The sequence below is a fragment of the Carcharodon carcharias genome, chromosome 21 (genome assembly GCF_017639515.1).
Source record: "Carcharodon carcharias isolate sCarCar2 chromosome 21, sCarCar2.pri, whole genome shotgun sequence".
Taxonomy (NCBI): domain Eukaryota; kingdom Metazoa; phylum Chordata; class Chondrichthyes; order Lamniformes; family Lamnidae; genus Carcharodon; species Carcharodon carcharias.
This window is the reverse complement of record NC_054487.1, coordinates 63,130,114-63,158,060: the sequence shown is the minus strand read 5'-3', so window position 1 is coordinate 63,158,060 and position 27,947 is coordinate 63,130,114. Positions and strand designations below refer to the sequence as shown.

The following is a 27,947-nucleotide window of genomic DNA, read 5'->3' as shown; positions in this document are numbered from 1 at the left end:
AAGGACTATTAAAACTGTTAAGATTACAAATATCAGAGTTACTTTAAATAGAATTATAATGATCAACAGTCTCTTGCCTATATTCTTCAAATTTGATAGAAAATTCTTCTATATTTTGTGACTTGTGATGGTGAATATTAGAGGTGGTATTTAATGAGGTTCTATGAGATTTTATTCCAGAGTTTATAAATGATGAATAATGCATTTATAAATGAGCTCTCAGTGCTGAGTGGAATATAAAAGATGTCCTGTAGGAAATCTTTTTATGTATTCTATTCGCACCATATGCTAGCTAAACAATAAAAATTATTTTTAAAGAATTGACATGCTAATTTTAAATATGGACTATTTTAATTATCTCTAGCTTATTTTTCTATTGCCAAATACAATGTCATCACCATTGAATTTTAAGGAGATTATTTCATCTAATGTATAACGATAAAGCAATAACTTATAATTGAGTGTTAAAAAGTCACATAGCAATAGCAAAAAAAATGTTAATTCAAAGCAGTGAGTTACATTGCTGAAAGTAGATTTTTAAAAAATTTTTGTGCATGGCTATAGTATGACATGTTACTGCATTAAGTACAGGACAGTGATAGTTAACATCATCTTGATACTGGCTCAAACTGCAAAATGAAAGTCAGCGTTGCACCAAATGACTTCTATTCGCATTATTCTAAACTCATGCTAGATGATACTGAAGATGCCCAGTAATTCTTTTTATTAAAACCTCCAATTTAAGGCTCATTCTCTGTTTCCCAAATGCCATTTCTTACCTCAATGGGTACACAAATTTAGCTCTTAGTCCACATTGTGTAAGTTTAAATAGTAAGATCTGTCACATGCCTTAAAATGAAGAGTGTGAACTTCAAGGTCCAGATTTTCACTCCTGGGTCAGATGCACAGAGTCAGGACAATTCCCGGTTCCACGAACCTGACCTTTAAAAATGGCTGCTTGGGTGACAGAGTTTCGGTCCGGGGGTGGATTAGAATAGGGGTGACCTGGGAAGGAGTGAAATGGCTGCCTTGTGCAGAGGCGGGCTGGATTGAAGACTTGTCTCGGGGGTCTGGCATTGTATTCAAAGTTTAAAAATAAAGATTAAAGCATAAAACACCCCTCCAGCCCTCACTCCTCACCCCACACACAGTCCCCATGCCCCATTCATGCTAGCCCATGCCACCTAATGCTTTGTACCCATCTCCATGCCCCTCATACACTCCATGCCAACCTGTGACTCTGTACACACTGCTGTGGCCTTTTATAGTCCCATGCCAGCTTAGTGCCAACTCATGCTAACCCATGCCCCCCACCCACCATCCTTATCCCCTACACCTACCATGCCAAATTACCTAGAATCTACGATGGGAAGACCTCCGGACCCATGCAGAGATGAGGGAAAATAAGATTCTATAAAATAAAGTTCTTAGACTTCACCTATATTGAGAAAAACACTCTCATTCATTAAAAGGCATTTACCAAATCTGCATTCCTTCAACTAAATAAAGCCTTATAACAACAATTTCATTCAAGTGCACAATCCCTTATACCAACAAGCATTGAAATTCATAGGCCTGCATCAAAGAGTCAATAACTACTTGTAGCTCTCAATCAAATTGTGAAATGGCAGGCATCCTACAGCGATAATGGATGATTGTGAAATCAGTCCTGCAGCATTAATACAGTCATGGAAGCCTCAGGTTCATGTCATCAGATAGTGTGAAATAGTAAGTAATCATTTTTTAAAACACTCCAGACAATTTTTTCAAAGATTTAAAAGGCTGGACTTTTAAATGCCTTTCACAGGCCCCTTTGACAGGTGCACCTGACAGTTTTGACAGCAATTTTGGCAGGTCTGTGGACAGTTCCAGTGAGCTTGACAGCAATGAGTTTATGCGCTTTTTATGCACATCTATGCCTACTTTTAATACTTCCAATGGGCACCTGACTTACCCCAATGGGCAGCTGACCTAACCCAAAGGGCACTGTACTTTCCCCAAAGGTGTCCGGCTACCAGATCCAAAGGGGTACCTTACCTTTCCAAAGGCAGCCTGCTGTCAAAATGAATCCACCAATTCAGATCTGCTCTTACCTGGTTTAATCTGCACAGGTTCGTTTTTCAACTCTTAGCCTACCAAAATCCCACTTCAGAGGAGGCAGCTGGTGATTTAAATGGCCAGCTGCCTCTGTGATATGTATCCCATCCCATCCCATCCCACAAAAATGGGAATTGCCGTGTTCGGGGTGGGACTTCTGATTTTCGGGCATTTCCGCAGTTTTCACCATGACGGAGAGCCCCACCGTCATGGCAAAAATCTGGGCCCTAGTCTGTTCAATTTATGATAACATGTTCCCATTTAGATCTGATGATCACTTTCTCTCCAGCTACCTATACAAAAGAACTTCAACATGATCATTTGACATAACAACTAACATTGTAGATCATTCATTGTTATTCTTAGCCACTATGTGCAAAGTGGATTTAATGTTTATATATAAATTATATTTCCTCATTTTCAGCATTTAAAAGACTTTGGTATCTTTTGAATCAATCCTAACCCTGCTCCGTTTAGAATAATTTTTGCAAAAACATTTATTGTTTAGAACTTACTTGTTTATTTAAATACTATCAGTTGCCAGCAATAATGTATTAGCTGCACTGTGATACAGCAGAATGATTAATGCAGTACGCAACTTAGTTCTACTCTGGAACAAGAATTTAAAATAATTGTAATGCACTTTATAAATGTGGAACGTGCTACAAACCTTGAAATAGCGCAATGGTACCAGGGAAGAACATTATCAGTGCAGTGATGTTTCAAATTAAATTAAATTGGAAAGTATACAATTTACCAAATACAAAGGTTTTCAACATTTGGGCTATTACATTCAGCAGCATAATAGGCAGTTACAAAAGAGGATTTGATTTTAACAATTAAAGATTTACTGGATATTGTATTTTCATTCTAGTTAAGTCTTTTGTAAATGTAAAATGTTTTAAAGAAAGTATATGGCTCTCTTTTTAGTCACCCCTCCTAATATCTCCTCCTTTGACTTGGTATTAATTTCTGATTAAGCTTCTGTGAAGTACCTTGGATGCTTTTCTACATTAAATGCAATATATAAATATAAGCTATTGTCCCTTGATAAGCTTAACATACTCCTTTCATTGTAGTGCCAATGAGTAGTACTTCATCGATCTAACGAGTCTGTACATCTATGAAGCAAAGAATGAAAGGCACACCACATTTACACATAAATCAATTGTGGCCTATTTACAGGACATATTAAATTTTATATAACTCAACATTATTTTAATGATGGTGAGTATAGTAAATTTTACACAACTGAGTGATCATAATAGAAACAAAGTTAAATATCAAATTTATTTAGAATTATGCTTATTATTTTATTTTTCTGAAAACTCAAAGAAGCAAGTGAACTCTTAGTTTCATTTCTGATGAAAAAGTTCAGTTCTTTCGATCCTGGTATTTCTATTGTATCTGTTAAATTTTAATGGGCTGCATAATTTATTGTACTATTTATTCCCCTTCAGGTTTGGCTGACTCTAGCAGATCAGTACTTGCACAGCATCTCAATTGACTGGGAGAAGACTATGCGTTTTGCTTTTAATGATAGGAGCAACCCTGATGATGATTCTATGGGCATTCAAATAGTGAAGGTAATTCCAAGTCTAACTGTGTGCATACACATGAATATGCAATAGTAATTTACAAGTGGATATACTGCACATCTAGGGGAACTGGGAGCATACTGCCTTCAAAAAGTTTAATTTTTGACATTTTATGTGGTACATTTTCCAATTTTGAAGTAGAATTTATTATATCCTTCACACAAGATAATAGAATCTGAGTTGAACAGAAAACATTTTTACTGATGGATATGTACATTATAATGATTATTAACGTTGTGTCTATTAATTTAACTGTTGTGACAGTGAGGAACTGGAAACATTGGACTTCTTTGGAATGTCTTTGGAAGGTTTTGGAATGATTTACTAAATAATTCCTCCTCCCATATCCCATCTATTTTGTGAAAGAAATTTGATGCACATTGTTCTCTAATTGCTGGAAAGAAATTTTTTTTTGTCGAAGCTTTTTGTCTTGCATTCATCAGTACAATTTTCAAGAAAATACCATCATCAGAGGAAACAACATATTTGTACTGTTTGAGAAGGGAGTGCTGATAGTTGGCAAGTGGACTCTGGTAGGAGAATGCATCAGTTGATTGTGACTGACAGTTAACTGCCAAGCATTGTTTGAAATTTAAACCAGACAGCTTGACATTGCCCTGAGGAATGAACCAGCGAATGGCTGTCATTTATTTTGTTTAGTTGAAACAGGCGCAAGGTGTGTAGTCTCTTCTCATACATTATGTTGTTTCCCCTGACACTGGTGTTTTCTTGCAAATTGTCCTGATGAGTGCAAGATGAAAAACTTCAACAAAAATGTCTCTCTTTTCAGTAATACTCAAGTTCTGTACTACCAAATGACTATTTGTTCTCCGTTCTCTTATGAATTTACATTGCTCACTACCTTCAACAGTTTTACTTCAGTCATGAGTGACTGCTAGATCTGGCTCTACAACTGAGGGAGAGAAAGAGGATCCTTTACTCTAAGATTCCTAATTAGCCCTGTCTCATTACACAAGAGAGTGAAAGAAAGCAGGGAATGGGAGTGTTTTCAGCAGTAAGGCTGGAAGTGGTGATGGTGTGAGCAGAGACTAACGGTGTTGTATTCCTATCTTGTAACTCCATTCTGGTCGTTGAACTTCTGTTGGTATTGTACCCATGTCCTGGAAGCTAAACTTCTTTAAGTGGTGTCAGAAATGTGTGATTTCTTCCCCCTGGCCACCCCAAGCCCAAACAGGCATGTAGCCAATGATTAGCACAGGTGATATTGGCTGCGTGCCTATGTGTTTCCCAAGATAATGGTGTAGTGGTGAGGTCACTGGACTTGTAATCCAGAGGCCCAGGCTAATGGTCTGGGGCATAGGTTCAAATCCCACCATGACAGCTGGTGGAATTTAAATTCAATTAATTAAAATCTGGAATATAATGCTAGTATCAGTAATGGTGACCATAAAACTATCATCAATAAAAACCTATTTGGTTCACTAATGCCCTTTAGAGAAGAAATTTGCTATCCTTTCCTGGTCTGGCCTATATGTGACTCTAGATCCAGTTGACGCTTAGCTGTCATCTGAAATGGCCTAGTAAGCCGATCAGTTCAAGAGCAATTAGGGATGGGCAACAAATACTGGCTTTGTCAGTGACGCCCACATCCCATAAAAGAATTTTAAAAAGTCTCTTTACTGAGGCCCCAGTATAAAATTAATTTGCTGCCTGGGACCACCTGAACAGGCATGTGTCGTGCATGTCCTGCTCTCTACATGCTCGTTTTCAGATGCAATTGAACCTGTAGGCCATTATCTTTCCAGCAAAAATAACCCATAATTAACATTTAATATTTCCAAAAGCTGTATATTCATATAAAGACAAAAGGATTTCATGCCCAATTGATTATCCTGGCATTCAAATTTTAACCTTGTTTGCTTATCTTTGTTTGCTTACTCTGCCATCAATATGCACTAACTGCAGTATGTTTATGTTCACTGTAAGCTGTTAATACACACTGTAACTCCAGGTTCAATATCTGGAAAGAAAAGCATTTAAAGGATGTCAGGATAACCTAACAACAGTGTCCTTCCATGACGTACATTGTGATGGCTACTGCTGTGAAATACGTATCAGTAACTGCACAAATAACATTGCTGATCTCCCAGTTCTATTGGTTTGGCATTTAGAATTGTTTTTTTTTGTATTACATGAAGGTTGAAATGCAGGGTACCTGTGAACATACTGGCATCAATAGAAAAATGCAAATACAAGACCTTTTCTTTTTAAACTTGATTCAGGGATGCCTGTATAACTATACATAGGTTCTAAATTTACTGTTTTTTAAAGTTTGTTCATAGAATGTGTGACATTAGCAAGGCAGGATTCATTTTCCATCTCTAATTGCTCTGAAGGCATTAAGACTCAACCACATAAGGGTAAATTTAACCTCACTCTCCTAACAGATAGCTGACGAGATTAGACCATTTTTTCTCTTATGCTGATTGTGCAGTCTGTAGGGCTGATTGAGTGAAATCTGAAATTATCTGTTCAATTGACAATCAAGTAACCAATTGATTAAAAGTAAATTTGTCAAAAGCAGTCAGCACCAATGAGGAATTGAATGATCAAATCACTCAGTTTGATCGAAAGATGTCAACCTCAAATGGCATGCAAAAAAAATTCTTAGAATTATACACAACCTCAAGAAGCCCTAAATGCTTTCCAGCCAATGAAAGTACAGTTAATAGCAGTTAGTCTCTTTGGTATTCATTGTGGCATATATGTTAGCCTGGACACTGGGACTCTTATTCTTCTTCAATAAGCATCATGGGATCTTTCCCATCCGCTTGAGCAGGCAGATATGACCTTAATTTAACATTCATACAAAAGACAGCAGCTCCACTAATGCTGCACTCCCTCATTACTCACTGAACTATAAGACTAAATTGTGGGCTCAAGTCTTGGACTCCCGACCGTTTAACTTGGAAGCAACAGTACTGCCATATGACATCTCTGGAGGATTGCACAGTGTGCATTGAAGCATGGATAGGGGCTTCAGTTTGATCACAAAGCCCCCCTGTGATCTACTTTCCCACAGTTCAGTATAAATGCTGAGGTGCAGCCTTATGTAAATAACAAGTGGCACAATGAGAGAGGCTGATGTTGAGTTCACTCAGGTTGACAGCATTTACTTTTATTCATGAGTGGGGATGTGAGCATCGCTGGCATTTGTTGCCCATCAGTAATTGTCATTGAGAAGGTGGTGGTAAGCTGCCTTCTTAAACTGCTGCAGCCCATGTGGTGTAGGAACAACCACAGTGCTATTAGGTAGGGAATGTCAGGATTTTGGCCTAGTGAAAGTGAAGGAATGGTAATATAGTTCCAAGTCAGGATTGTGTGAGTGACTTGGAGGGGAACTTGCAGGTGGCGGTGTTCCCATGCACTTACTGCCCTCCTTCTTCTAGTTGGTGGAGCCCTGGGTTTGGCAGGTGCCTTGAAAGAGCCGCAGCGTGTGCTGGAGTGCATCTTAGATATTATGATACATGTTGCCACAGTGTGCAGGTGATGGAGGGAGTAAATGTTTAAGGTGGTGGGTGGGGTAGCAGTCAAATGGGTTGCATGTCCTGGTTGTTGTCAAGCTTCTTCAGTGTTGTTGGAGCTGCACTTATCCTAGCAAGTGCCGAGAATTCCATCATGTTCCTGATTTGTGTCTTGTAGATGGTGGACAGGCTTTAGGGAGTCAGGAGGTGAGTTACTTCCCGCAGAATTCCCAGCCTCTTACCTGCTCTTGTAGCCACAGTATTTATATGACTGATTCAGTTCAGTTTCAGATCAATGATAACCTCCAATATGGTGGGACATTCAATTATGTTAATGCAGTTGAATGTCAAGGGGAGATGGTTAGATTGTCAGTTGTTGGAGAGAGTTATTGCTTCACACTTTTGAGGCATGAATGTTACTTGCCACTTCTCAGCCCAAACTTGAATGTTGTTCAAGCCTTACTGCATGAGGACACAGACTGCTTCAGTATCTGAGGAGTTGTGAATGGTATTGAACACTGTGCAATCATCAGCCAACATCCCTACTACTGATGTTATGTTGAAGAGAAGGCCATTGATGAAATAGCTGAAGATGGCTGGGCCTAACACACCACTCTGAGGAGCTCTTGCAGTGATGTCCTAGGGCTGAGATCCTTGGCCTTCAACAACCGCAACCATCTTCCTTTGTGCTAGAGATGACTCCAACTGGTAGAGAATTTGCCCCTGCTCCCCCACCAATTCCTCCATCTATGCTCGTCCTTCTGCCAAAAGACGACTGAAACAGGTGGCCTTGGCAATAGCAGATATGCCCTCCCTGCTCTGAGATTCAGAAACAATGGCTGTCTTGAGGGCCTTCATAGGTGGTTCAGTGGCCTTCCACCTGTCACGCTGAAACCAGTGGGCCGGCATTTTTTAGGAGTAGTATAATAGGTAGAAGAATACTAAAATCAGGGTGATCATTAGTTTCTGGGTGTGTTAATGCTGACTTTTAATTCTAGCTTTTTACAGAACTCTCCATGTTCTGTGTTTCTTTGAGTATTTGTTGACCAGGCAACGTGATTTGATTGAAAGTCCCACACTGGTGTTTAGGTTGCGTGCCGTCCTGTGGATGATGGATGGATTCAAATGATAATGGGAGGGACTGATGATGCTGGGAAATAAGAGTTGGTTAGTTTAAGTGCTTCTTGATGAGCTGCTCTTGAAGATCTTGCAACTGGCAGGATAAATGGGCCTTGTTTTTACTCATCATCCTCTATATTTTGTTCTGCATGCTACTCCACCTCCATGTCTTCTTCATAGGTGGTTTGATTGGTTGGCCCTTTTGTATGACAAATTGTTGAAGTTTGCAACAAACACCAGTAAATATAGAGACTCTCTGGGGCATCTATTGCAGAATTCCTCTAGGCCTATCCTTGGGGATGTCAATGGTTCACTCCATCAGGGTTCTGGTGGAGCCATGGATTCGATTATTTCTCTCCTCTATCTGTGCACTGATTTCTGACTGGTGTCATGAGCCAAACCTGCCATTGTCTTCTAGCAGCTCGCCTCTTACCTGGTTAAAGTATCTGGCCTGGTTAAAGCCAAGAACTGAGTGTCCACTGACACCACTGTGTCCAATGTTTCAGGCAATAATTGGAGGAGAGCTGGGACTTAAGGCAAAACTCAAGCAAAATCGATTTACTCAGCTGTGTCTGTGTAAACAGCATGCTACAGCAAACATTTTACAGAAGCTCATTAGAAAGAGTTTTTAAGCGATAAAGTAAACCAAAACTGCAGCCTCATCTCCTGGTAAAAGAAGGGTGATTTCTCCAATAAAATGTGGTTAGGATATCTAGCCACAATGACATCCTAATCACCAAAACCATGATGCCAAGCTGAAGTTTGCCAGAAGTCCCTGGCCAAAATTCAATTGTGGACTCAACCAAATAACAGTTTTGGAAACTTTAATGTCAACTTTGATAGCCAACACAGCTAAGAGAGCAAAAGCAGCACCAATAGTCAAAACAAAGGAATCAGTAATTTACCTGAGAGCAGTTAGTGATATTTTTAAAGAACCTGGAGATTATGCACTGCTGACTGTGTTCCTACCCATGATTTGTGAGTCCAATGCAGAGCTGACAAATAAGACACTAAAGTTGCTGAAGTTGACATTAGGGTCCTTAAGCAAGTGCAGGACATTCCAGTTTTATATTTTAAATAGATTCTCACCAATTTCAAGTGCACTTTCAGGACAACACCCATCCCAAAATGGTGTTGGGCACACTTCAAGTAGAGAACATGTGAGAGAGACTGTAACCTGACTTTTAGGGTCTTAGCAATCAGTTAACAATGAATGGATGAGCACTACCTGAAAATTGCTCTGTTTCTTTAATATTTTGATATTTTTTAATGTTAACACATCCGCCCAATTTCAGAAATGTGTATAATGGTAGGAATTGAAAATGTTAATGCTTAATGTTTTTTGCTGTGCATTATTTTTAAAAATCTTGACATGAATTTGAGGTTTTATAAGATATTTTATGATTTGGAACTGTCATTTTAATTCCTGGTAAAATTGAGTAGTGAAAAGGGCCATGTAATCTGTTCGGAGTTCGGCCTACAACAAGCCTGGAAGACTTGGGCCAGAATTTTTTGCTCGTTGGGCGGGCGTGTGCCTGACCCGAACGAGCGTAAAATGATGTGCGATGACATTGGCGAGCGTCCCAACACCATCGTGCACTCACGCGATATTTCGGTCGGTGGGCACGCACAGGAGTCGGCAGCGTGCCCACCGACAATTAACAGGCCAATTAAGGCCACTTAAAGTACCAATTGAGTTAAACTTTTCGCTTCTCGTCCAAATTGCGGTTGTCGGGCAGGCCAAAAGGGTCAAGAGGCCTTTGGATTATTTTTTAGGGAACCTCATCCACGGGCGGGAAGAGGTTTCCAACAACAATCAAAAATTAAATTAAAATATTAACATTTCATTAATAACATGTTGCTGCTCATGTGACAGAGTCACATGAGGGAACATTTTTTTTAACATTTTAAACCTTCAGCTCCCTGAGGCAGCTTTCATTGCGCGCATGCGCGAACTTGCGTGCACGCCCTCCTCCCGCCCCCAGGCAGCGCTGCAGCACACATTTCATGCTGGGTGGGTCTTAATTGGCCAATCACGGGTGGCAGTCACTTTCACAGCCGCTCTTGTTGCCTCCACTGAGCCCGTCTAATGAGGGCAAAGTCCTGGCCTTGGTTATTATGGGGACAGGAGGGCCCAGCTTCAGACTTAGCAGACACAAGATATAAAATGGTAACACCTAAAAACAAAGGCAAGAGCAGCTATGCTGACCGTGGATAGACTTACAGTCTCCATGAGCGGAATTTTACGGTTCCTCCTGCTGGCGGGATCTTGCGGTTCCACCGAAGCCAGTGGACTTTTGAACGGCTCATCACATTTTCTGGCTCTGCCCCCGCCGTGACGGGGTCGTAAAGATCCACCCCATGTTTTGGGCCGAATAGAGAGAGAGCGGGGGACGTCTCACAGAGAAACAAAGGCTGCAGCTGGTGTGGTCAACAGAGAATAAGGCTCCAAGTTCACTGCGAGGTATCCAGCAGAAATAAGGGAGGTAAGATGCTCTCCGATCAAACAGACACACCCAATGGAAATCTAAGGAGTCTGGAAGATTTGTCCTTGCGTGCTTAGGACTGGGAGGGGTTGGCAGGTGCATGAATCACTGGAGTGAGCCTTACTTTTGGTTTGGTACTGTCTGAAAACTGAGAGAAGCGCCTTTTGACAGTCACTGCGAAATTGGAGAAGCGACCCCTTTGGAAGCTGGGAGTGTAGCTGGATTGGTTCCTGTAAAACCTGTAATGCTATTGAGAGTGGGCAGTGAAGTTAACTGTGGCGTCGGGTTTTCAGTTGTGCTAATAAGTTAAATGGGAGATATCTTTTCTGTAAGTGACTGCACTGTTTGCCTCCTGACTATTGTTTAGTTGTTGCTTTTGGTTTGTTTATTACCGTAAAAATCTTACAAAACTTGAAATCATTTCATGAGATTTCTTTAAGTCAGTCGCTGGGAATTCAAATCTCTTGTCTGAAGTTATCCGTCTCTACAGGAATTGTTAACAATCTACAAACACATTTACTAACAAGGCCTTTACAGATTTATTAACCATTACTGTGCATGGACAAATCGAGGCTCATAAATTAATCACTGTCCTAAATCCTTCAAGGTGAAGGTCTAGAATGTAGATAAAGACTTACCTAAACCTATAATTGTTTGTTTCAAGGATCTTCACAGAACAGGCTGCAGTTCTTATTGCGGGCAGGAGGCTGAGCAGGATCGTGTGATGCTGAAGCGCGTCCTTCTTGCATATGCTCGCTGGAACAAATTTGTAGGCTATTGCCAAGGTTTCAATGTACTTGCTGCACTCATTTTGGAAGTAATGGAAGGGAATGAAGGAGATGCACTGAAGGTAAGTGCAATGATGCAGTTAGCTGATATAGTTAAAGAAAGAAAAAAATAGCAATTTATATGGTGCTTCATCATGTCTTTGGGAATTCAATTTGCATTGATGTACAATTGAACAGAATTGCTGGTGAGATCTACTTCGTCAGATAAATTGGTGTTATGACATAAAGATATGATAAGGTTCTGATCAGATTCTTCCTTTATCTCCAGTCTAAAGTTCACACTTCTTTTTCCGTGATCTTTTTCAGGGAATATTTGTTGACATTTCATTGAAAATACAGTGACCTAAACTGAATCTTATAGGAATTTCAGCTTTTATTGATAATTGTGCGTTAAATTGCTGTTTTATTTCACCATTGTTCTGTAAATTCAAACTTGGGATTTTCCATGTACAACCATATAATACGATGAACTTTACTATAGCTTTGCAGAAACATGATGATGTGCTCTTTCAGTTAAATTCCAGGCTATTCATTCTCTAATAATTCATTGTGAATCTTACCTAACACACCTAAGAGTGGAATTTTCCATTCTGGAGGCTGTGTGTGGTGGCGGGTGGGAAAGTTGGCGTAATTCCTGATGCCAATTTTCTGCCTTTCAGTTCATTAATTATGCAACAACGAGGAACTCGTTGAATCTCATGGCAGGGCGGGCAGTAATTCATCCACCCCGCCATTACCTCATGGGGTCGAAGGTTCTGGCGTCATATTTAAATGGCACCCACATAGATGTTCACTCGCTGCAGACCCAATGTGGTGTAAACTTCTGTTTCACCATGGTGCCCAAACATACAAAACCCTCGGATCCGCGGTTCAACAAGGCCTCCTTGGGGATTCTCCTCCAGGCCATCCAGGAAAGCCAGGAGGTCATCTTTCCTCAGAATGGGAGCAGGAGGTCCTCCCACCTGACCACGCCAGCCTTGGAGGAGGTCGCCAGGGATGTCAGCACCCATAGGAAACAAAAAAGGGCCCCCTGCAGTGCAGGAAAAGGGATGGATGATCTGATGCACTCCATCAAGGTATGTGCATCTTCTACTGACTCCAAACTCTCACACTCATAAAGGCATCAGACATTCTAAGAGTTTGAGTCCACAGGGATGTCACACAGTACCAGCAGATGGGACATCAGCACTGCACATCTGTCAGCCAATTTAAGCTCACCGTCTCATGTAAGATCCTGCACAAACGGCATCTTAATCCCTTGCTGGGGAGGACTCAGCACACACAACAGGTATGCATCCTTCTCAAATGCTCTTTCATCCATAGTGCTCACAGTCAATCCATCTTTCTTTATGCAGGACAAGATGTCTCGAGAGTGAAGACCAGAGGTGGTACCCCTTACCTTAAGACACTCTCCTCCCATGAGGAGCAGATGGCAGAACTCACTGGCAAGGACAGAGGTTGTCCCTGCACGTATGGCAAGATCAGCCTCCCCGAACAAGTCAGTGAGGGGATGTCCAGTATACATCAGCAACATGGGGACAATGACTGTGAGTGACCTATAATACAGGAGCCTGGCTAGTCAATCACTAATTATCTCTTCTCTCTATTCCAGCTACCAGCAAGAAAAGGAGGAGGAAGACCACAAGCAAGCATCCAGCCTCAGCCGCCAGAACACCTTAGATGAGGAGGCAGAGGAAGTATCTGAGAAAAACCCTCCACTGCATCCATCTGCACCCTCTGCCAGCCCAGATACACACACCTTGGGTCCTACTCCTAGAGTAGGCTCAGGGTCACTACCTGGTGATCACCTCACAGAGACGGGTCCACAGAAGGCAGAGGCAGTTGCAGCCAAGGTCTCTGACACTCGGAGGACTGCTGGAGACCAGGCCCCTGCAGAATCCAATGATGATCCTCTGCAGTCAGTCCTGAGAGAAATGTTGGAGATGCAAAGGCAGGCAGAAGAACATCAGGCAGAGCTGTCAGAGGCCGTCACCAGACTGGAACGCAGGATGAAGAAGTCCGCCCACATTCTGTCTGATGTCGTGGCTCTGGCCTGCGAGCACACTGAAATCTCCTTGGAAAGGATGTCAGCCGTCTTGGAGACCCAGGTTCAGCAGTTTGTGGTGGATTTGTGCTTGGACCTGCACACCATCACCATGGGCACATTCCAGCAGTGGCTAGGCAAGAGCACCCTTGACCCCCCCTCCAGGTGCCCCCTTCTCCTCAAGGAGTCGTGGAGGGGCCCTTGGGCACCCAAAGGGAGGAGCAGCACCAGCCAGACACCCCAGGAGCATCAACCCAAGACACTCCAAATCCCCTCTGCCTGTGACCCCATCAACTCCAGCAGGTCAGGCCGAGGAGGGTGCACCTCTCCCAAAGTAGTAGACCCTTAGCAGGCTGGGGCCATCGAGGCCTCCAGAGTACACCCGCCAAAGTCACCTCAAATAACAGGGCAAAGCAGTCAGCAGACTGCCTCCACCTCTGCTGCGGATGTCGGGTCAGCAGCTAGATGTAGCCATAGGGTTAGAAAAATTGAGAAGTTTTGAATGCACAGTGGTGACACAGAGGTTTATTCACTGTATATGATCTGCACTATTGTAAATGTATTTCACATTTATCCCTCTCCAAGTCTCAGGTTTTGAATGGCTAATCAATGTGATGCAAGGTCTCAGGTTCATTCCATTGTACAAAATGAACCTGACCCCAACTATCTTCCATCTTGTCCCTCAGTTCTATTAAGTCTCACTCAATCTCATCACAGTGAATCACCTTAGTTCCACATCTGTGACATGTGCAAAGGCACTTCCTATTCGAAAATGATGGCTGAACAATGCACATAAACCGTGCATCTGAGGCAGACATTATGTGACCTCATGAGAATTGTTCATCAAGACTAGTAATTATCCTGATGCTGTTGCACTGAAGTCTGTAGTTTGTCGATGTTATAAGTATTTTTCAAGACCGTTAAGAGTCTTTTCACCCAAGTGTACTTTGCAATGGTGTTTATTTTATGACTGAGAGTTTTTGGGAAAAGTACTATTCATCATCCAGCCTTTCCAGCCTCCCTGCAGCAGTTTTTCATCTCCAGATTTAAGGCTGAATATTATTCCTTTATTAGTCCCCACTTTCCCCATGCATGACGCTGAACGATAGAAGTTGGTTCAACTCGGTAATATTTGAAATGTCTGCTAGAGAGAATGAGGGTGTGATGTCAGAGGTGTGTGCTCATCCTGATGAAGTCATCTACTTACCTGTGAGCATCTTACTTTGCTCCTAAACGGCTGCCTCGTAGGCTTCATGGATTCCCTCTGTGAAGTCACAAAACGCAAATCGGTATGGAATTCATTGCATGACATTCGTTGACCTCAGGTTCATAGAATGGATTGCCTTTGTGAGATGGCTAATAGCGAGGATTGTAATGGTACGAAAGTGGTGCTCCGGCACATCTCCTGAGTGCTCAGCAGGATCTATGAAGGGAAGTTATCATTGACTGCCATGTTGAAACTGACTGGGCCACATCTCTCCCAAATGCCAAGGCAATATAGGACGTAGACTTGGCAGGCTTCCGACGAATGCAGAGTAATGAGTGTTTGTCAATAATCACATGATGGTCTGGCTGCCCCATTCCCTGTAAGGACAATGCTAACATAACTTGTGGCTTTTAGTGCATGCTGTTGTATAACAGATCACTACATTCCGATAAAAGCAAAATACCGTAGATGCTGGAAATCTGAAACAAAAACTAAAATTGCTGGAAAACTCAGCAGGTCTGACAGCATCTGTGGAGAGGAAGACAGAGTTAATGTTTCAAGTCTGCATGACTCTTCATCAGCGCTACATCCTGATGTCTGATGGCATCTTGGGGCTCAGAATCCAGATGCGGCCTCTGTGTTAATCAGGCCTGAGAGCTAGCATTTGGAGAGATGGTTCTGTCTGAATGTAGCTTTCTCTTGAGGTGGTCAAGCACCAACCATTGATGGGGTTTTTATGTTAGAAATGCCTTGTTAAGCTGCTGTCATACTGGCATGAGTGCATCCATGTGTATGAAGGCGTTTCAGTAGCTTGAAGGATGCCATAGCCACTGACTTATTTCCTCCATGGTTGAAAGGACTACACTATATGTAAAAGATAAAAGCGAAATACTGTGGATGCTGGAAACCTGAAACAAAAACAAAAATAGCTGGAAAAACTTAGCAGGCCTGACAGCATCTGCGGAGAGGAATACAATTAACATTTCGACTCCGTATGACTCTTCATCAGAATTCAAAACGTTAACTGTATTCCTCTCCGCAGATGCTGTCAGACCTGCTGAGTTTTTCCAGCTATTTTTGTTTTTGCTACACTATATGTAGTTGCTTAAGGATGTGCGCTAGTGGAGTGCTTATCACTTTCCACAGCAGCCATATGTTCCCTAGACTATTGCACCTTCCAAAGATGACCCTATAGTTCGGGTTGAAGGTGACTTATGCTTCCTCCATGATCATTGAGAGAATAATGGCCTTTAGCAATATGTTGAAGATGACAACGAAGGTCTTGTTGTGTCCCCTACATCAAAACATGAAGAGAACTGCAATCATGAAAACTTGTTTTCACCTTATTCCTCTTGAAATCTTGCAGCTATGAGGTTGTCACAGGCACATCTGTCACATCGTACCCGTGCAATGACATCCTCATGTGTCTTGTCTGAATCCTCACCCTCTTCAGATTCATCTCCTTCCAAGTCCGCCTCATCCAAGATGACATTTAGCTCCTTCATGTTTCCCTGTGGAAACACAACCTCCTTTTGTAGCACTTGGTTGTGCAGGGCGCAGCTAACAACGATAATGCAGGGCATTCTCTGTGATGAGTATCTGAGAACCCCGCCTGACCAGTCCAAACATCTGAAATGCATCTTTAAGAGGCTAATAGTCTGCTCCATTAAGGAACTTGTGGCTGAATGTTCAGTGTTGTATCTCTCCTCAGATGCACCCTGCCGATGACTGGGTGTCATTAGCTATGTTTTCTGGGGCTACCCCTTATCACCGAGGAGCCAACCCTCTAAGCGCTGTGCTCCCTCAAATATCTCTGGCACCTGAGAGTGACTAGAAATGTGAGCTCTCTGGGTACCTAGCATAAACATCCTGGATCTGCTTTCTGTGATCACAAATTAGCTGAACATTTAGAATGAAATCCTTTTCTATTAATGAATCTCACAGGCTACTGTCAGGGAGCTCTCAGGGCCACTGTTTCAATGGCACCCTTCATTTGCTGGAAGCCTGAGATTGCAGCGAGTTCCACAGCTCTGGCTTGCTTCATCCATGCGGAACTGCACATAATGGTGAGCTTTACTGAAAAGGGCGTATATCACCTTCCTTATGCATTTATGTATCGCCGAATGTGAGATTCCGCAAAGGTTCCCAGTGGAACCCTGGAAGGATCTGTAGGCAAAAAGTTCAGTGTTATGGTAACTTTCACAGCAACCAGCATTGGATGCCCTCCATGTCCATGTGGCATGAGTTCCTCATGGTGAATGTGGCAGATACGAGCTACCACACCCCTAGACAAGCGAAGTTGCCTGTGGCACTATCTGTCACTCATCTCCATGTATGAGCTGCGTCTTCTGTAGACCCTTGGTTGTGCCAGATGCCTTTTTGGATTTGGCCCCTCCTCATCAGCATCTGGGATATCTTGAGGTCCTGCTGGCTGTTTCCCACCTCGATGGTCTTCCCTGAGCTGTGCGAATTGGTAACAGGCCCCCCTCCTTCTCACTCTAATCAAAGTCCTCAAGAAGGCAGCGTTGCTGCAGTCTGCATTCTCCACTCCTCCTTGCATCTGTGAACAGGTACAACTCAGCAATCAATGATAGTTCCCTCCATATACAAGGCAGTGAACTCAAGTTCTGTCGAAGGGTCATGAGGACTTGAAACGTCAACTCTTTTCTTCTCCGCCGATGCTGCCAGACCTGCTGAGTTTTTCCAGGTAATTCTGTTTTTGTTTTGGATTTCCAGCATCCGCAGTTTTTTTGTTTTTATCAGAAGACCCAAATCCTAGGAGCCACAGTCAGCCTTGTGTTGGTTGTCCTCCAGTGGCCCTTACAATAAGTATCTATATCCAATCCTTGCACTTTTGTCATTACTGCAAGCATAGTGTCTTGATTACCATGACCAGTGCACTAGGAACATGGAGGCTTGTAAGGCCCATGCTACCTCAGTGCAGCAGATGTGGCCCTTGATTTTTTGATCCTACATCCATTCTGACATCCCTCTGTAAGTATCAGATACCAATTAAGACCACATGCATCACAGCATCTAAACATAATAGATTCTTGCCTGAATGCACACCATTAGTAAAGAAGCTGAGCTCATTCATTGTGCATGAGACCCTTAAGACAGCACTTAGCTGATCCATGCTGTTCATGGTTTGAGCAGGACATTTATATGGTGCCCCTTCAATCAGCTAAAAATTCCTGTGCTGAATCTTCCCACATGCACAGACACCCCTCCCCGATAGATTTCTTTTTTCTAGATTGTTTTTCAAATCATTGTTAGCTGAGATTGAAAATGGTGCTGCTGACCTTTGTCTGGGAGACGAGCTCCCAACCTCCCCCCATCACCCACCAAGTTCCTCCCATCCTCCATACTCACTGTCTCCTAATTCCCCTTCCTCCTATCACTATCCAGTCTCCCCCTGGTTACCCTTGACCCCATCATAATCCATGTGGATATTCCTGTTCTCGCCCCAAACCCCTTAATGTTGATGCCCCATGCCCTTTGTTGACCTGTTCCCTCCCGTTCTCGAGGCCACGTGCACCCTGACATTTCAGGATCCCTTCCATAAGACCACCCAATAACCCCCATCACATTCTGGATCCTACTTACAGGATCCAGATGCCACCCCTGAACGTTACTGTGCCTTCTGCCTCACAATCCCATGACTTGAATCCCCAGGACCAAATGCCTAATGTGACTGACCACACCCTGCACACCATACTGTGCACAGCTGTCACTGCCCAGGGAGGCCTTACCCCAGTCTGTCTCCCCTGCTTCCCAGCTGGTTTGGCATCCCCTGTGCCCAACCTTGGCACAGTTTGTGATACAGGCACCAAATATCTTGCAGCAACGCTCTTAAAGGTAGGCAAAGAAGGTCGTCAGGTGTGTGCCACTTATATGCAGTTGAGAAACAGACTTCTAATTATCCGCTCGGGGTGGGGGGGAGGGGTGGGGTGCATCACTTAATTTGAAGGGGCTAACGTAATTCCGGTGAGTTGGCCTTTTAATGAGCATCCCTGAGATGCAAATTTGATTCCTGACATGGATCAGCAGGAAACTTGAGCCGCCTTTAACCCACCATCAAAGTCGGGAGAACAAAATTCCAAACTAATTTGCTGCTGGCAGGAAACTGACTTTTTCCATCATGCCAAATTTAGTGCCCCTGCCCACCACAGTTCCCGTCATGGGTGGGAACAGAGAATTCCTTCCCTAAACGTTGCTTTCTTATGTGGATTTCATAGTCTAATACCTGCTTTCCTTTGTCTTTCTTTAATATGTAGGTAATGATTTACTTGATTGACAAAGTACTTCCTGAGAGTTATTTTGCCAATAATCTACGTGCATTATCAGTGGATATGGCTGTCTTTCGAGATCTTCTGCGGATAAAACTGCCTGAGCTTTCGCAATACCTTGATAATCTCCAAAAAGGTGCCAACAAGGAAAGTGCAGGTAAATTTCTTTCAGTTTCTTCATGGGCAGGCTTTCTCTCTCTGTTGTGTTTGATTCTTCTTGTTTCTCACACCCACATTTCAAGAAAGGACTTTATGTTGAAATAAGAAAATCACCCATGGGATGTGCTGATATACATAGAACAAATGAAGTCTACTAACAACCAAACACTGCCACCTTCAGTAGCAGACTCAGCTGCTACATACAGCCATGGTCCCATTTGTAGGCCTTTTCATCCACCCTTGTGCCAACTCCTCATACCTGGTGTAACTCACTCCCAATGCTTTTCCTGTGCGATTAGCAAAAAAATGGAGCCGGCGACAAGAAATTGCAGTCAAATGGGTTTTTTAAATTAATTCATGGGATGTGGGTATCGCTGGCTAGGCCAGCATTTATTGCCCATGCCTAATTGGCCTCGAAGGTGGTGGTGAGCTGCCTTCTTGAACCGCTGCTGTCCATGTGGTGTAGGTACACCCACAGTGCTTTTAGGGAGGGAATTCCAAGATTCTGACCCAGCGACAATAAAGGAACGGCGATATATTTCCAAGTCAGGATGGTGAGTGACTCAGAGGGAAACTTCCAGGTGGTGGTGTCCCATCTAATCTGCTGCCCTTGTCCCTCTAGATGGTAGTGGTTGTGGGTTTGGAAGGTGGTGTCTAAGGACCTTTGGTGAATTCCTGCAGTGCATCTTGTAGATGGTACACACTGCTGCCACTGTGCATGGTGGTGGAGGGAGTGAATGTTTAAGATGGTGGATGGGGTGCCATTCAAGTGGGCTGCTTTGTGCTGGATGGTGTCAAGCTTCATGAGTGTTGTGAGAGCTGCACTCATCCAGGCAAATGGAGAGTATTCCATCACACTCCTGATTTGTTCTGTGTAGATGGACAGGCTTTGGGGAGTCAGGAGGTGAGTTACTTGCTGCAGGATTCTTAGCCTCTGACCTGCTCTTGTAGCCATGTATTTTTATGACTAGTCTGGTTCAGTTTCTGGTCAATGGTAACCTCCAGGATGTTGATAGTGGGAGATTCAGTGATGGTAATGCCATTGAACATCAAGGGGCGATAGTCGGATTCTCTCTTGTTGGAGATGGTCATTGCCTGACACTTGGTGTGGCGCAAATGTTAATTGCCACTTGGCAGCCCAAGCCTGGACAATGTCCAGGTCTTGCAGCATTTGGACTGCTTCAGCGGTGGTAATGTCAAGGGGTGATAGTTAGATTCTATCTAACTTTTTAGTAAGCTCATTAGTTGATGATTGTTTTTTCCAAAAGCATGGTGGGCTTCCGATTTCAGCACCCGGTCACCTTCTGTATTATTAGAGACTGGCGGGATGAGGTCAGATTTCCAACCTGACATCGGTGGGTTGGGGTGGGGGGCGGGGGGGCAGCCCACCTGGTTTTTAGCCATAAAATCCAGCCCAGTAAGGACAGAGTTGGAGCGGTTACTATGCTAATGATATGAGGAAATTGAAACATATTCTGATTAATGGGAGTTTTTCTGCTGATATTCAGCACTTCAATTCCATAACTATCAGTATGTACTTGTTTTAAAAAACCAAAATTCAGAAAAAATTTTCATAATTGTAATTTTTTAATAAAATTATTTCAAGTGATACTTGTTAGGCATTTTTTAAAGATAATTTTAGATTCCTGAAGTTATTTAAGATTTTATTTCTACTGTCAAGAAATGTATAGACAATATTTTGACCTCTTAAATTTAAAAAAAGTTTCCAAGTGTTATTGCCTTAGCAAACAGAAAGCTATTCACCTTTCATAATAATGGGGAACCGGGAAATGGCAGAGGAGTTGAGTAAATACTTTGCATCAGTCTTCACGGTAGAAGACACTAATAGCATTTCAAAAATACTAAATAATCAAGGTGCAAAAATGGGAGGGGAAGAAATAAATACAATAACTTTCACGAGAGAAAAAGTATTTGGGAAACTAATGGGGCTAAATGCCAATAAGTCCCCTGGACCTGATGGGTTGCATCCTAGGATATTAAAGGAAGTAGCTACAGAGATTTTGGATGCATTGGTAGTAATCTTCCAAGAATCCTGAGATTCTGGAAAAGTCCTTGAGGATTGGATAACAGCCAATGTAACACCCTTATTCAAAATAGGAGGGAGACAAAAAACAGGTAACTATAGGCCAGTTAGCTTAACATCTGTCATTGGGAAACTATTAGAGTCTATTATAAAGGATGTAATAGCAGAGCGTTTAGAAATGCATAATCTAATCAAGCAGAGTCAGCATGGCTTCATGAAGGTGAAATCATGCCTAACAAATTTATTATAATTTTTTGAGGAGGTAACAAACAGGATAAATAAGGGGAACCAGTGGATGTAATATATTTCCAAAAGGTGTTCGATAAATTACTGCACATAAGGCTACTTAATAAGAGCCCATGGTGTTGGGGGTAGGATAGGGGATTGGCTAACTAATAGAAGACAGAGAGTTGGGATAAGGGAGGCATTTTTGGGATGGCAACCTGTAACAAATGAAGTGCCAGAGGGATCAGTGCTGGGGCCTCAATTATTAATAATATATATGACACAAAAATAGGTGGAAAGGCAAGTGGTGAGGATAACAAAATGAGTCTACAGAGGGATATAGACAGGTTAAGTGAGTGGGCAAAAACTTGGCAGATGGAATTTAATGTGGGAAAATGTGAGGTTATGCACTTTGGCAGGAAGAAAAGAGGAGCTGAATATTATTTAAATGGAGAAAGTCTGCAGAAAGCTGCAGCACAGAGGGATTTGGGATGAAATCCCAAATCCTTGTGCATGAATCCCAAAAAGGCAAATGTAATGTTGGACTTTATTTCAAAGGGAATGGAGTATAAAAATAGGGAAGTCTTGTTGAAACTATGCAAGGGCACTAGTTAGACCACTCCTCGAATACTGTGAACAATTTTGGTCCCCTTATCTAAGGGGAAATATACTGGCATTGGAGGAAGTCCAGAGAAGCTTCACTAGGTTGATCCCGGGTATGGAGGTTTTTTCTTATGAGGTGAGGTTGAGTAGATTGGGCCTGTGCTCATTGGAATTTAGAAGAATGAGAGGCAACGTAATTGAAACATTTAAGATTCTTATGGGTCTTGACAGGATAGATGCTGAGAGGTTGTTTCCCTTGTAGGAGAATCTAGGATCAGAGGGCATAATCTCAGAGTAAGAGGGCAACCATTTAAAACAGAGATGAGGAGGAATTTCTTCTCTCCAAGGGTAGTGAATCTGTGGAATTCTTTACCGCAGAGGGCTGTAGAGGCTGGGTCATTAAGTATATTCAAGGTTGAGATAGACAGATTTTTAATCAGTAAGGGAATCGAGGGTTATGGGGAGAAGGCAGGAAAGTGGAGTTGAGGATTATCAGATCAGCCATGATCTCATTTAATGGCGGAGCAGACTCGATGGGCTGAATGGCCTACTTCTCCTCCTATGTCTTATGGTCAACTCTTAATTTGAGAATATTAAATTTTGTCTTAACTGTGATAATACGTATATTTTACCTGTTCAAACCATAATACTTTTTTTGGCAGGTAGTTATGAGCCTCCCCTGACCAATGTGTTCACCATGCAGTGGTTCCTAACTTTGTTTGCTACATGCCTTCCTAATCACACTGTGCTACGAATCTGGGACTCTGTGTTCTTTGAAGGATCTGAGGTGATCCTACGAGTAGCCCTGGCAATCTGGGCGAAACTTGGAGAGTAAGTTATAAACTACAATCAATTCTGTGATTTTGCTTTTATTTATTCTGGGTAGAGTGGAAGAAAGATGTACTAAATTTAAGATTTGTGGGGAAAATTATTTTCCCCTTCCAACCTCTCTTCCTCCCCCTTTTCCCCCTTTTGCATCTTCCCCCACATAAAAACTCCCATTTCCCCCTTTTGCAACTTCCCAAACATAGAGACATCCATTTACCCCTCTGCAATCTCCCTCCCTGCCTCCCAAAGAAACATCTATTTTCCCCTCTGTCCTCTCTCAAGTTGTGTATTTTATCTCACATGCAACCATTTTTTGATTCAGCTAAAAAAACTAAATAGCGGGAGGAGGCGGCATAGTCGAAATGTCACCAAACTAGTAATCCAGAGGCCCAGGCTAATGCTCTGGGGACACGGGTTCAAATCACACCACAGCAGCTGATGGAATTTAAAATTCAATTAATGAAGCTGGAATTAAAAAGCTCGCCTCAGTAATGGTGGCCACAAAACCGTTGATGATTGTTGTAAAAACCCAGCTGGTTCACTGATGCCCTTTAGCGAAGGAAATCTGCCATCCTTACCTGATCTGGCCTACATGTGACTCCAGACCCATATCAATGTGGTTGACACTTAAAATGCCTTCTGAAATGGCCCGGCGAGTCACTCAGTCATATCAAACCGCTACAAAATCTACAAAAAGGAATGAAATTGGACGGATCACCCAGCATTGACCTAGGCACTGGAAATGACAACGGCAAACCCAGCCCTTTCGACCCAGCAAAGTCCTCCTTACCAGCATCTGGGGGCTAGTGCCAAAATTAGGAGAGCTGTCCCACAGACTAGTCAAGTAACAGCCCAAATTGTCTGTATGGTATGATACTGTGAATATAACTATGTCCCAGACACCACCATCACCATCCCTGGGTATGTTCTGTCCCACCAACAGGGCAGACTCAGCAGAGGTGGTGGCACAGCGGTATACTGTCAGGAGGGAGTTGCGCTGGAAGTTCTCAATATTGACCGTGGACCCCATGAAGTCTCATGGCATCATGTCAAACATGGGCAAGGAAACCACCTAATGGTTACCACCTACCACCCCACCGCACTCCCCCCCACCCCCCTCTACAACTCCCAACCCCCCTTAGCTGATGAATCAGTACTCCTCCATGTTGAACACCACTTGGCGGAAACACTAAGGGTGGCTAGGGCACAGAATGTACTCTAAATGGGGCACTTCAATGTCCATCATCAAGAGTGGCTCAGTACCACCAATATTGACAAGCTGGCCCTGAAGTATATAGTCGCTAGACTGGGTCTGCGGCAGGTGGTGAGGGAACAAACAAGAGGTAAAACCTGCTTGAACTTGTCCTCACTAATCTACCTGTCGCAGATGCATCAGTCCATGACTACATTAGTAGGAGTGACCACTGCGCAGTCCTTGTGGAGACGAAGTCCCGTCTTCACATTGAGGATAACTTCCATCTTGTTGTGTGGCACTACCACCATGTCAAATGGGGTAGATTTCAAACAGATCTAGCAACTCAAAACTGGGCACCTATGAGGTGTTGTGGGCCATCAGCAGCAGAATTGTATGCAAGCACAATCTGTAACCTCATTGCCCAGCTTATGCCCTATCTACCATTACCACCAAGACAAGGGATCAACTCTGGATCAATGAAGAGTGTAGGAGGGCATGCCAGTAGAAGCACCAGGCATACCTAAAAATGCAGTGTCAACCTGGTGAAGCTACCACACAGGACTACTTGCGTGCCAAACAGCAAAAGCAGCATGTGATAGACAGAGCTAAGCAATCCCACAACCAGCAGATCAAATCTAAGCTCTACAGCTCTGCCACATCCATTTCTGAATAGTCGTGGACAATTAAACTAGCTGGAGGAGGAGACTCCACAAATATCCCCATCCTAAATTATAGCAGAGCCTAGCACATTAGTGCAAAAGACAATGCTGAAGCATTTGCTACAATCTTCAGCCAGAAGTGCCGAGTGGATGATCCAACCTGGCCTCCTCCTGAGGTCCCCTGCATCACACATGCCAGTTTTCAGCCAATTCGATTCACTCCATGTGATATCAAGAAACAGCTGAGGGCATTGGATACTGCAAAGGCTATGGGCCCTGACAATATTCTAGCAATAGTACCGAAGACTTGTGCTCCAGAACTTGCTGCTCCCCTAGCCAAGCTGTTTGAGTACAGCTAAAACACTGCAACACTACAGCTACAATACCCAGCAACGTGGAAATTTACCCAGGTCTGTCCTGTCCAGAAGAAGCAGAACAAAACCAACCCGGACAAATACCGCCCCATCAATCTACTCTTGATCATCAGCAAAGTGATGAAAAGTGTCATTGACAGTGCTATCAAGCGGCGCATTCTCAGCAATAACCTGCTCACTGACGCTCAGTTTGGGTTTCGCCAAGGCCACTGAGCTGCTGACCTCATTACAGCCTTGGTCCAAACTTGGGCAAAGAGCTTAACTCCAGAGGTGAGATGAGAGTAACTACCCTTGACATGAAGGCAGCATTTGACCGAGTATGCCATCAAGGAGCCCTAGCAAAACTGGAGTCAAGGGGAATCGGGGGAAAACTCTCCACTGGTTGGAGTCATAATTCGCACAAAGGAAGATGTTGTGATTGTTGGAGGTCAGTCATCTCAGTTCCAGGAAATCACGGCAGGGTTCCTCAGGGTTGTGTCCTAGGCCTAACGATCTTCACCTGCTTCATTAATGCCCTTCTTTCCAACATAAGGTCAGAATTGGGGGTGTTCGCTGATGATTGCACAATATTCAGCACCATTTGCGATTCCTCAGAAACTGAAGCAGTCCATGTCCAAATGCAGCAAGACATGGATGATATCCAGGCTTGGGCTGATAAGTGTTATGTAACATTCATGCCACACAAGTACCAGGGAATGACTGTCTCCAATAAGAGAATCGAACTATCTCTTCTTGACATTCAATGGCATTACCATTGTTGAAACCCCTACTATCAACATCCTGGGGGTTACCATTGACCAGAAACTGAACTGGACCAGCCACATAAACACTGTGGCTACAACAGTATGTCAGAGGCTGGGAATTCTGTGTTTAGCAACTCATCTCCTGACTCCCCAAAGCCTGTCAACCATCTACAAGGCACAGGTCAGGAGTGTGATGGAATACCTGAATGAGTACAGCTCCAACAACACTCAAGAAACTCAACACCATCCAGGACAAAGCAGCCCACTTGACTCGCACCACATCCACATTCAACATCCACTCTCTCCACCACCGACAAACAGTGGCAGCAGTGTGTACCATCTACAAGATGCACTACAACAACCCACCAAGGTTCCTTTGACAGCACCTTCCAAACCCATGACCTCCAACATCTAGAAGGACAAGTGCTGCAGATGCATGGGAACACCACCACCTGCAGGTTCCCTTCAGCCAACTCAACATCCTCTCTAAGAACTATATCGCTGTTCCTTCATTGTCGCTGGTCAAAATCTAGAATTCCCTCGCTAAAGCACTGTGGTGCACCTACACCACATGGACTACAGCAGTTCAAGAAGGCAGCTCACCACCACCTCCTCAAGGGCAACTAGAGAAGAAGTCTCACCTCCCCAGAGATACCCACATCCTGTAAAATAATTTTTTTAAAATGCTGTACCAGGAAGTAAGACTTGGCTGAGCAAATTTAAACCAACATGGCATGGATGACAAATGTAAATTCTACTGATCTACTTTAATCTGACTTGAAACAGCAATAGGAAGGTTATTGTGACCTTCCAACCTCTTAGGATTAAAAAAAACACTCCACTGTTGTCAACTTTCAATTTGTGTAGCAAAAGCAAAATACTGCGGATGTTAGAAATCTGAAATAAAAACAAAAAATCCTGGGAATACACAGCAGTTCAGGCTGCATCTGTGGAAGTCAATTTGTGTTGGTTTTTTTTGGACTGTATATGGCAGAGTTGGGTTGTTTTTTTAACTGAAGCTAGCGATAACATTAGAGAAATATCCATTCCATCCTTTGTTTTTAATGTGAGGGCTGACTAAAGTAGCAGCTGTTTAATTTCTAGGTCTTGGGCTAAAGAGAAAACAATTGCAAGGAAATGAGGCAGCCCTGCTCATTTCCCCTTTACTTCTGTCAACAGATGGAGGCATATCTTGCTAGGCTATTGACTCTTATTTGTTTAACATGGATCAAAGTAAGGAAAAAAAAACATTTTTTGAAAACCTCTTAACTATGACATATTTTGATTAAAAATCCCATGCAATTATAGGAAATATCATTTATATTGTAAATTAAGTATATCGATAATGTCCAATAAATTAAATCTGCACTGGCTTTCAGTCTCAGAAAAAAAATAATTATAATCTATTTATAATTTTAGTCATTTACCTAGAATACTGACAAACGGTTATTCTACAAATTTCAAGTTTCTGATGAGAGGAATATTATACAGGGAAGAGATTACACAGTGCAGCTACTCATCATTACAATAACCTAGATTCAAGCTAAGTGAAACTTGGAGAGTATAAAAGTACAATTATATTGGAGAGTATATAAGTACAATTATATTAAGTTTGTCACTATCTTTTCCTCATTTCTTTCTTTTTAATCTACATTTGCTTATCAGTTTCCATTCACAAAAATTATCATTGAGCTTTAACAATTGCTATTTGAAACACGCAAATGCTGTAAATATTTGTCAAAATACCAGGATTACTTTGCCCACTGGCAGTATGTTCCAATTCCTAATGTGCCAGTGCAATGATGACATATTGAGACATTTAAGAGTACGAGCAACATGAGTAAAAAAAAATCTTAGAATGAAAATTTATCAAACCACTAGTAACAGAAGTTAGGTGCATGAAAAAGGAGAGGTAGAATGCCCTTGTCCGTCATGTAGGCAGGATTCTTAAGTGTTTTTGTCTCTCTTAATATTATTAGTAATTTCCAGTGACTGTGAAGGAAA

At 42.7% G+C, this 27,947-nt stretch overlaps 1 protein-coding gene across 4 annotated transcripts in view; it reads left to right on the top strand.

The window, feature by feature from the left end:
• Positions 1 to 27,947, top strand: part of tbc1d30 (TBC1 domain family, member 30) — a 90,453-nt gene that overhangs the window by 22,515 nt on the left and 39,991 nt on the right. For all 4 annotated transcript variants that reach the window (XM_041215580.1, XM_041215579.1, XM_041215582.1 and 1 more), the window contains 4 exons: positions 3,558 to 3,683; positions 11,450 to 11,635; positions 19,102 to 19,270; positions 22,807 to 22,975. In XM_041215580.1, coding sequence (XP_041071514.1) covers positions 3,558 to 3,683; positions 11,450 to 11,635; positions 19,102 to 19,270; positions 22,807 to 22,975 — 650 coding nt within the window. The remainder of the gene's footprint in view (positions 1 to 3,557; positions 3,684 to 11,449; positions 11,636 to 19,101; positions 19,271 to 22,806; positions 22,976 to 27,947) is intronic.